The 11,618-nt window shown below is 42.7% G+C and overlaps 1 protein-coding gene across 1 annotated transcript; it reads right to left on the minus strand.

The window, feature by feature from the left end:
- Positions 1-278: 278 nt before the first annotated feature.
- Positions 279-1,601, minus strand: zgc:162612 (forkhead box transcription factor). The gene has a single exon (XM_017416659.3). It carries the CDS (start codon positions 1,450-1,452, stop codon positions 541-543), a length of 912 nt encoding a protein of 303 aa, XP_017272148.1. The 5' UTR covers positions 1,453-1,601; the 3' UTR covers positions 279-540.
- Between the last annotated feature and the right edge of the window lie 10,017 nt (positions 1,602-11,618).

Here is an 11,618-nt window from a genome sequence, read left to right on the forward strand (position 1 = left end):
AAGTCTAAAGAGTGAAATCTCTGTTTTGGTTCATTTACGCAAAGATTTGGGAAATACTTAACAGCATCCTTGTGCTTTTATTTTATTGTTTTAGCTTTAAAACTTATTAATTAAAAAACAGTGCTATGATTATTATTTAAACTACAAAAAAAGTCAAATTTTTAACTTCAGCACCAAAAATTCACCTTAAAAATTGAAAATGTGAATATTTTACCCTCTTTAAGTGTTTTAAAAGCTTCACATTTCCACACAGATCTGTGCAAAAATAAAACGCAAGCTTTAAATATTCAACTTTTATTTGTTTTCCAGAGGGAAAAAAGAGACTTGTCTTTTAAATATTTAAACAAAAGATGAGAGTTCATGTTCTTTTTTTGTTTTGTTTTTGTTTTTGTTTAAAAAAAGCGCCTGTTGAATGATTTGCGATTAAGGAAGAAGTTGCCAACATTTTGTTTTAGAAAGTTCCCATGAAACATCCACGGAGCCACGTTGTCCTTTAAAAGTCTGTGTTACCTGAGAAAACACGAGTTCAGAAAGTCCGCTTTAGTGTGACTGTTCGTTATTAGTGTTGATGTGTTTGGGCAGCTCCGCGGCCTGGAGTTTCTGGTACTCCTGCTGCAGGCCCAGGAGGTGCGGAGCCGGGTGGAAGAGCGCGGGGGAGACGAAAGGAGAGCCCAGGGGCGACGGCGGGTACGCGGCGGCGCACGCAGCCGGCGAGAAGGCGTCCAGGCCCGGCTGCGACTGCAGGAAAGCCTTGGCTGTGAGCGCGCCGCGGGAGAAGAAGGAGGACAGGGCCGGCAGGATGCTGCTGACAGGTGGGACGGTGGGGGAGGGAGGGTGCTGGTGGAGGAAAGGGTAGAGCTCCAGGGCGGGCAGCTGCAGGGCCGCCGCGCCCAGCCCGTACGCGCCGTGCGTAAAGCCGCGCAGGGGCTCCAGGTGCGGCGGCTCCTTCAGCGGGTCGAAGCGGAAATGCTGCCGCTTGAAGCGCTTCCTCCGCCGCAGGAAGCTCCCGTTCTCGAACATGTCGGAGGAGTTGGGATCCAGCGTCCAGTAGTTCCCTTTGCCGGGGTTCCCGGGCTCTCTGGGCATCTTCACGAAGCAGTCGTTGAGCGACAGGTTGTGCCGGATCGAGTTCTGCCACGCCGGGAACTTCTCCCGGTAGTACACGAAGCGGTGGCTGATGAAGTCGCAGATCTCGCTGAGAGTGAGGCGTTTCTTCGGGCTCTGCAGGATGGCCATCGTGATCAGGGCGATGTAGGAGTAGGGGGGCTTCACGGACGCGGGGTTCTTGGTTTTAGCAGCCGGCGGAGAGCCGTCCTGCTCCGCGCTCTGGCTGCTGGAAGACTCCTGCTCGCTCCGAGACTCCTCCAGAGGAGAGAGCTGCTCGTCCACGCCGTCTCTGAGTCCCACAACGTCAATGACAACATCCTCCATGATGATATCTTCCAATGTCATAGTAGATGTGGAGGTAGTTTTAGTCCGAGACCACCTGGCAACAGGTGGGTGAGTGACAGCTCCTCTCCGGAACGCGGCGGCTCACACACGGTCCATTTCCTCTGACAAAAAGTTACAAATCCGAGCCCAGCTTCTCAACATACACCCCCCCCCCCNGATCAATCCAGTCTGGATTCTTTAAAACACACGAGACATGTAACATTAGGGGAATAAGGTGTCTCTCTTTCTACAGGACTGTACAGCATTTATTTAATCTCTAAGGGGTAAACTACCAAGTGAGGTTTCCTGTTTTTTCAGTTATGTTGAGCTGAAAGTCGGTATCTTCAGAGTCATCAAGGAGGGTGTGTTTGAGCACGTCGAGGTCACCATGGTAACAGAGGTTTCACTCGTGGCCTGCTCACGAGCAACGATGAGTTAAGAGTTTCAGTTGACTGTCACCCGTTCACCGATTCTGCTCTTAATCCTGTCCCAGACAGAAACGTTCCTACTTCATCAGACGACTGCTCAGTTTTGCAGCAATAACAACAACAACAAAAAATCCTTTCTCTTTCTTTCTGAGATCATTTATATTGTTATGTTTCAATTTTCACATCTCCACCCGAAAAACGTAGATACGATCTGTGGGTCACATGTGTCAAATGTCAAGGTTGTGGGCTAGAAATGGTCGTTGTTACAGCTTTATCCGGCCAGAGAGATTATTATTAAATGCATTAGAACAGGTCCACCTCTCTGTGACAAATCAAATCTCTATTGCTTTTCGTTTTGCTTAATAAAACTGAGCTTATTTGGTGCATAGCAAAAGTTTTATAATCAAGATTTTTTTTTTTTTTTCATTACCCTTTGATGTTGACAAGGAAACAAAAACAAAGAATGCCCAAAAGGGACAAATCAAACTTTTAATGAATAATTTGCAGCTAAAAAAAAGTTTGGTATCTGACTTCAACTCCAAAACAGAAGTCAAATTGCTTTATTTTTTTATTGTTTAGATTTTCCACATCCTGGATGACTCAGATTGAACCCCAGCAGATTTAAGATAATGTGATTCAGAGCAGCATGGATTCTGATAAGACTCCGTCCACTACTTTATACTTTTTTGAAAACTTTTATTTTCCACCTCCAACACAAACAAGTTATTTTTTTCCCTTAAGAAACAAATAAAAGTAAATAAATAAAATACTTTCCAAAATAAAGATAAAACCTCTGCTTCTGATGGAGCTATGTACATTCGAGGTATGGAGTTTAAAAAAACAAAAAACAATGATTATTTTGAACACGCCCACTATCATTCTCTGCCTCCTGACGTTAAACAACAGTGAAGGCATTTATACAGCAGTAATTCAAATCTGACACCATTAAACTTTGATCACGTGCTGACATGGCTAATAACTGAGCGGAAACAGCAAATGTTGTTAAAGAAATAATTGTTTTATGAGAATATTTAGCCAAGCAAAGAATGTTCTTTCTCTATAATTTGATGTTGCTATTATGGATGTTTTTGCCACCTAGTGGCGCAGAATGGCCATTACAGTGTTTTTGTTAGAAGGATTAGAGAAAAACATATTTGTTGTCTATTTTTCTGGAGTAATAGATATTTTGTTGTTGTTGTTTTACCACCTGTGCAGGTCCCACTTCTCTACCGGAGACCCGGGCGCTTCAGGTTGAGCCTTTTGTCCCAGTTGCCTGTTTCTCATCATTTTTCCTGGTTCCCCAGAATGATGTGGATCTTGTTAGTCTCGGCGACCTTCGAGCCAACGTGGCTTTGGTTTTATGTCTCTTTAGAGTCAATATTGATGTACGTTTTAATTTTTACTGTAGGATTTATTTGTAACTAGTTTGATTGATTGTGATAAATGAAATAAAAACAAAAACTGCTGTTAGAAAAAAGGCTTAAGAAATGTTTGCTAATGGATAAAATTCTGCCTTCTTTTCAAATTAATAAGTGAAGTTTGTTCTAAAATTTACACAATATGGTGGAAAAAGGTCACTCACACCTATATGAATCATAAAATTTGATATAAATACACACACACACACACACACATTTATATTCAACAAAAGTGCCTACTGACTGAGACTGGCCTTGACTAGGGCCAAGTTTTTGATTTTGGCTCTGAGACTGTTAAAAAAAGAATCAGGTATATTTAGGAACAAATAAATAATTTCATTTTTACTTGTTTCATCAACAACAAAGCTGGAGACAAATAAAATGCCCAGCTCTGATAGAAAAGTAATAATTAAAGCAAATCTAAACAGCGTTTTCCTGTGACTTTGGAAGCCTCAGATCCTGGAATCAACGCGCCATGAGGAGGGAAAACTCCCCTCGCGCTCCTGTAACGTGAGGCTGGCTCTCCAGCCCTAATCCCCTCCACTGCAGCCGCATTTTACACACGCACTTGACTCACAATTACGCGTTTTCACAACAGAGGATGAGAGTGGAATGACTGATTTTGTGTTGCTGCGGGTGAAAATAATAATTTGACGCCTGCAGGAGGGGAGCCCGACTCGCCGGACTGTGCGCTAAAATTTCAAGACGCATCACCACTTAGGAATAACATTTGCTGCCCTCAGCCTCCTGCTCTGCGTCTCAGCGCAAACCCTGTCAGATTATCACCCTAAATCAGCTCATTTTGGGGGGGATGAAAGCAAAAGATTTTCAATCGCGCGGACATAAAATAGAAGAGGTATTGTTCGGAGGCCTCTGGTTGTTTGTGTTTAATGATGGAGCTCTTTTGTTGGGGATTCCCACATTTCCTGCCACTAATCGTATTGATACCCCTGGGGCAGAGAGAGAGAGAGAGAGAGAGAGAGAGAGAGAGAGAGAGAGAGAGAGAGAGAGAGAGAGAGAGAGAGAGAGAGAGAGAGAGAGAGAGAGAGAGAGAGAGAGAAGGGGTCCGGACTGGGTGGGCTGAGCGGTACCAGCAAAAAGCTGCAGATGATTTCCCAAATTCATCACGCATGTCCTCAGATTGGAAACAGGCCCTGCGCGCTGTGTGGGTTTCAATGAGAAGCGTCCTCCAAAACTAAAAGCGCACAAAGGTGTACAAGGTTCTGGAGCTGGTTCTTGGGGACAGAACCCAAACCGTCCGGGCGCAGCAGCTGCTCCTTCTGAGTGTTTCCCGATGTTCCATTCACAAAAAGCGGCCTGCAATTTTTTCTTAAAATTCTATTTTATTATTTTTATTTCTGGTCATTTTTTTAAACGAACCACGCAGCCATGAAAGCTGTGCATCATTAAAACCACAACGAGCTTTATTGTACCTTTTTTTCTTTTCTTTTTTTAAGGAATTTGTGGGGGGAAATATGGAAACGCTCACACCAACAAGGCCTCCTTTTACGCACAGATCTGAACAATAACAAATGTGCTGTCTAACAATATTTGGACCTTGTAGTGATCTGTCTGACTTGTTCTGTATCGCAGATGGGATAGCCAGCCATCTCCAAGTGTGTGTGTGTGTGTGTGTGTGTGTGTGTGTGTGGGAGGGGGATCTTTCTCGTTCACTCCGGATAAATAAAACTCGCAGGTCAGAAGCAGCATCGGGCAAGCCGTTACAGCTACTTCAGTTAAATATTTTCTCACATCAGAAAAAAAACTTCGATCTCCTCTCGTAATTCAGACAGATAAAACAGGGAGTTTTCAGTTTCTGATTAGAGGAGCCGGCTCGTTTTCTTAAAGATGCCTCCCCGTGTCACCAGGATTCATTTGGCAAAGCACTAAACATTAATATAACGTGTAATTTAAGGTGTCATGAATCAAAACGGCATGAATAGAAGTCAGACCAATGGTAGAGCCAAACCCTAAAACACACACAGAGCATTTAGGGGAGGATACATGTGTAAATTTCACGAGCGGAGGTGCTTATTAACACAATATTTATGAGCTGACAAACAGCTCCACACAACACACAAAGTGATACAACCTGTGTGTGTTTTTTTTCTTTTCATGTCATCATCTCATTATAGCCTTATTCCAAATGTCTTTTCTAATTCATTATGTTGTTGAGTGTGGCTCTATTTGCAATAAACTGTACTTTAAAGGTCCCATCAATCATTCAGACAGCCGCACTCTGAGCGGGTGGCGCCATCTGGTGGTGAAAAGGAGAAACGTTCACCACTGATTCTAACGGAGTTTTTATTCAACTTTATTGCTGAATATTAATACAATTAATATGTACGGTATATTTTACTTTCATGTTGCATTCGAACCTTTTTATTTGAGTTATTTTTACTCTAATAAATGGAGAAATAACTTTCCTGGGAGGCAGAAACATGAGGATTTTAGCAAACTGCAGTTTCTGAGCCTAGAAAGACTCAAATGTTTTGGTTTTTGAAGCTTTTTGAATTTATAAAAACGTGTTCTCAGAGTGTTTATGACTGATTTGTATGTATCTTTCAATTATCCTAATAAAATACTCCTGTAGGGTACCCTTAGGCCTAACTCAGCTAGTCCTAATTTTACTAATTCAGCTTAGCTTATTTTTTTTTTAAATAAAAAGCAAATTGGCCATTCAAAAGCCTTAACTCTAACTCAGAAAATGTATTTTCCAGACTTCAAATATGCCCAAGAACCGACTTCTTTTAGCTCAGCTTCATAACTGTCAGGGTGTGGAGAGACAGAGACGAACCCAGAGTGCAGACTCATGCTAAAGGAAATTAATTTATTAAAACAAAACAACTAAAACAAAGAGGCAGCAAAAACTGAAACAAAGAATAAACATTAGAAACTAAACATGGCGCGAGACAAGAACATCCAGAAACCAAAAACAATGATGCAAACTTTTTCATATATTGTCCCCATCCCTTTAATTCCTCCAGAAACGTTGTTCTCTTTGGAATCAGCTTCAGCACACTGTCTCTATTTCTGTCTTCTTCTGCTGCTTTTATCTTTTAACTAGCCTTTTGCTATTTTTAGTTAGCATTTAGCTTCTTTTAGCTTGTGTACTCCTCTCTGTAGTTTTTAACCAGTGTTCTCTTTGCTTAGTTTGAGCAACTCAGGTTCAGGCTCACACTGCATCATCTACAGTATAATTTATGCTTGAAATAGGCTAATTTGTTTGGTGAGTTTGAGCCACGTTTGCCACAAAGTTTATATTGTATTCATTCATCCATTCATCCAACCATTCATCCATCTTGCCATTCATTCATCCATCTTTACCCACCTTTCTGAGCAGGGTTGCCTGGGTCACGGTGGATGTTTATATTTAATCCCCATAAAATAATTAAAAGTGTGTCAGAAAATTTTTATTTTAAAAGCAAATCTAAATCAGAGTTAATTGTTTTTGTGAGGGATCAGTTTAAAATAGTTTGAACCCATGACTAATTAACAGCCATCTGACCAGACTTAACACATATTAATAATGACTTTGATTAATCACTAATGATTTTACTATTTTTAAATATAATCAGTTCTCTGGGATATTGAAAGAGATTATTTAGCCTTTATGAAAGACCAGTGCATTTATTTATGCCTTTTGTTTAAAACTAGGTATTTTATTTATTGTTTTCTTTTCTTTATTTTTTGGTAGTTGTTTATCTGTTTGTAATTTTGTTTCTTCATTTTTGTGCCATCATCCTGCTCAGACCTGCAGATAAAAATGACTCCAGCTAAACCTCGTCCAGCTAAATCTGGCACATTTATATCATGTGCTCATGCTGATTAATGTGCATTGTACCTTTAAAATAAATAAAGCATAAGCATAATAATAAAAAAAGATCAATCACGCTGTAGGGAAACAACATACTGTAAACTGCATCTCCAAAGAACACCAGCAGGTTTTTAATTTTTTAATGTAAGCACTTTGTTTAAAAAGCTAAAAGAGACCAGTATAAGAAACACAAACTAAAGTCACATTTTATGCTTTAACTTCAGTTTTACTCCTTCATATCTTCAGATTCTGAGCAATAAGAGAAACTTTAGCAAAGTAAGAAACTATTTATATATGTAAAGACAAAAAAACTTTATTTTCTGTCCGTTACCAAAAAAAGGGGCTTATTTTTAGTGATACAAACATTTATTTTATAACAGTAGAGGGCGCTCTGACACCAACAATGATTTTCAGTTTTTCACAGAAACCTTCCACTTTTCATGAGCTACACAACTCATTCAGACACGTCTTCATTTATTTGTTCACTTTTAGGTCGGGTTCAGGATTAACATGAATCTCCTCTTGTTTCTTCAGAGATTTTAACTCCGGTCAGCACGCCGACGGAAACACACTGGTTTCAGAATTTGTTTCCTCAGCTTTTTGTGTCTCGACTCAAAAAGATAAACTATGGATGCCAAACTAGACTGAAATTCCCAACATCACTTTTGTCTTGGTACTGACAGCAGTGGTTTATCTGCTGTGTTCACCTCTGTGTCAACCTGATGGGAGGCCTGAAGATGGAGATGAGCTACAGTCGGGTTTAAAGCAGGCCCCTGACTGCCAGGGCCCCAGGGCCCCAGGGCCCCGACCGGAGCCACCAACAAGCCATTAAGCTGTAACAAGAAGTAACAGAGTCTTGTTTGCTCGGTTGCTTCTGCACACAAGACTGGCTGCAAAGTCCGCTGTAGAAGATGGCGAGTGATAAAGTGGCACACATTTAGCTTTTTCACTTCCTGTTTTCTCCCCCCTCAGCCTCGCACGGCCCGCTGATCGACAGTTTTTGTTTTTCCTCTGACAGCCTGTTGCAGCTTGTCTGACAGGGACACGAAAGGCATGTTGCAGACGAACGCGTACGCCTCCTCCCCGCTCAGAGGACGGTCTCACAGACAAATGTAACAGAGAGGCTCCGCTTTTTATCTGCAGTGGTCTTAGTGGGTGTTACGTCCCCCAGGGACTCAACATATTTAGGGACACGAGACAAACGAAAATGAGGGTTCAACAGGATTTTATTTGTAATTTTTCTTCCTCCTGGGTCTTTTCGTCTCCTGTGGAGAAGACAAGAGTTAAAAAAAAACAACCCTCAAATCCCGTGCCCTAAAAATAAAAAAAAAACAAAAGTAGCAACGAAAAGGTGGACCTGGTGAGCCGGTCAAAAAAGAAACAAAAAACGGTACCGCAGAGGGCCAACCCTATACAGGGCCGTCGAAGCCTCGGCGGATACCGGACTAAGAAAAAAGAAAGGAACCTACTTCAAAGAAGGAATCGAAAACAGGACAACCGGTCACACCAGGCCAAAATCGAAAAAAGGACAAGGTTAACAAAAAATTCCCTAAACGGCTGGGGCCAGACCCGCCAGCCTCATTCCGGGCTCTGAGACAAACAAAAGAGCGAGAGGGAAAGCGGCGACGTCCCGATGCCATCAGCCCACCTGTATCTATAGGCGGGCCAACAGCGCCCCTAATTAACATAACTAAATAACGCAAAACAAAACATTACGCAAGCCCTAACGTATTAACAAAAGATCACTAACGTCTCCATAAACATAAATAAATAAACATAAATCATACTGTGCCCAAGCACATAACACCCCCACCCAAAAAGTCTGAATGGGAATTGCAAAAAACATTCAGACAAACGGGATTAAAGTCGCGACAGTGCATCGGCCACTAGGTTGTCCCTTCCTCGAACATGTTGAATAGAGATGTTAAAAGATTGGAGTCGCAGGGACCAGCTCATCAAGCGGCGGTTCTTGTTACACATGCGATCCAAAAAAACCAAAGGATTATGGTCTGTAAAAACGACCACAGGTCCATTAGAACCTCCTACATATACCTCAAAATGTTCTAACGCCAGGACCAACGCCAACGCTTCCTTTTCAATGGTGGAATACCATTTCTGATATTTATCAAGCTTCTTCGAAAAATAAGAAACCGGATGTTCCACCCCATCAGCATCATCCTGAAGAAGAACAGCTCCGACGCCATAATCACATGCGTCCACCGCCAATTTAAAAGGTACATCAAAACGAGGTGCGGACAACACCGGGGCGTTAACCAACAAATATTTAGTTTGCTGAAAAGCCGACTGACACTGATCAGACCAAATAAAATTCACTTTAGGGCTGAGTAGATCAGTCAGAGGCGCAGCTACAGAGGAAAAGTTTCTACAGAATCCCCTGTAGTAACCCACCATGGCTAAATAGCGGCGCAGTTCCGTACGAGTAGTAGGTACCGGAACAGACAAAATAGCCTCTATCTTGGCTTCAACGGGGCGCACTTGACCTCCCCCCACCCTTTTTCCAAGATAGGTCACCGTTGCCTGTCCGAATTGGCATTTAGCAAGATTAACAGTCAAATTAGCCTCACTCAGACGCGCGAAGACAATCTTTAAATGTTCAACATGCTCAGCCCATGTAGTAGAGCAAATGACCAGATCATCTAAATAAGCCTCACAGAATGTTAAACCGGACAAAACCACATTCATTAGTCGCTGAAATGTAGCTGGGGCGTTACGCATCCCAAAAGCCATTACCGTATATTGAAGGAAATTGTCGGGTGTGACAAAGGCGGAAATTTCCTGGGCACGCTCTGTTAAGGGAACCTGCCAGTATCCCTTCAGCAAATCCAGTTTCGTCACAAACTGGGCAGCCCCCACATGGTCCACACAATCCTCCATACGAGGCAGTGGATAACAATCCGGCCTAGTCACCCCATTTACCTTCCTGAAGTCCGTACAAAAACGGTCCTCTCCATTGGCTTTAACTGCTAGGAGACACGGCGAACTCCACACACTACTGCTGGCAACAGCAAGTCCATGTTCCACCATGTACTCCACCTGCTCTTTCAGACGGCGTCGCTTGTCCGGGTTGACTCTGTAAGGATGCTGTTTGATAGGCTTGGAATCACCAACATCAATATCATGGCTAAGCACACGAGTCTGAGTGGGAATATCCGCAAATAGTGACCTATAAAACTGGATCAAACTGATAATATCAGTCTGCTTGGAAAAATCAAGATGCGACAGATAAAGAGGCAAGTCACCCAACACTTTCGAATTAGGAAATCTCCCCTCAGTGACAGCTGGAGAAAAAAACTCACCCACGGGTTCGGCACTGGACAGCTCCTCCCGTGTGACTGCATCAGCCTCAACACTCACAGCAGCCCGCTCACTGGTAACACAACTTATCGACTTGCACAAAGTGGGCGCACGCTCAATATATGGTTTTAACACATTAATATGACAAAGACGGGTTGTCCGCCTCCGATCAGGAGTAGAGATCAAATAATCCCTATCTCCGACCTTCTTGGTGATCGCATACGGTCCACTATATCGTGCTTGCAAGCTGGAACCAGGAATGGGAAGTAACGCCAACACCTTATCCCCAGGCTGAAAAACTCTTAAAGTTGCCTTCTTATCAAACAAAGACTTCATTCTAGCCTGTGCGGAGTGAAGATTTCCTTTAGCAATTTCACATGCACGGCGAAGCTTAAGTCGGAACTTACTGACATAATCCAACAAATTTTGATCCGTCTTCTCACACAACCATTTCTCTTTCAAGAACTTCAACGGTCCACGAACCGTGTGAGCAAAAACCAAGTCTGACGGGCTAAACCCGAGAGACTCTTGAACCACCTCCCGTATCGCGAACATTTGTAAATGCACACCCTCATCCCAGTCTTTTTCAAACTCCAAACAGTAGGTGCGAAGCATCGTCTTCAACGTCTGATGGAAACGCTCGAGTGCGCCCTGACTTTCCGGATGATAGGCGCTAGAATGACAGTGCTGTATGTCAAACTGTTTTAAAACCTGCGCAAAAACCTTAGACATAAAGTTAGATCCTTGGTCAGTTTGCACAACTCGAGGTAACCCAAACAACGAAAAAAACTTAGTTAATGCTTTCACCACTACAGGCGTAGTTATCTTACGCACCGGAAAAACTTCTGGAAAACGAGTGGAGGTGCACATTACTGTCACCAAGAACTTATTGCCTGCTTTGGTGCGAGGCAATGGACCGACACAGTCGACCAAAACTCGTTCAAACGGTTCAGAGACTGCAGGAATGGGATACAAGGGAGCAGGGGGAATCGTCTGATTCGGTTTTCCGGAAACTTGACAAAAATGACAAGAATTACAATAGCGCACCACATCGGTTTTCAACCCAGGCCAAAAGAAATGACGCAAAATGCAATCATAGGTTTTTCTGATACCAAGGTGACCTGCTAATGGGTTGTCATGCGCTAATTGCAAAACTTCCAAACGATATGGAGTTGGAAGAACAATCTGTTTCACCACACTCCACTCCTC

This window comes from Kryptolebias marmoratus, linkage group LG12 (assembly GCF_001649575.2).
Source record: "Kryptolebias marmoratus isolate JLee-2015 linkage group LG12, ASM164957v2, whole genome shotgun sequence".
In the NCBI taxonomy this organism is placed as follows: domain Eukaryota; kingdom Metazoa; phylum Chordata; class Actinopteri; order Cyprinodontiformes; family Rivulidae; genus Kryptolebias; species Kryptolebias marmoratus.

Bases quoted from the DNA above. Each gene is read 5' to 3' on its own strand.
- zgc:162612 (XM_017416659.3), bottom strand. From the start codon at position 1,452: ATGACATTGGAAGATATCATCATGGAGGATGTTGTCATTGACGTTGTG.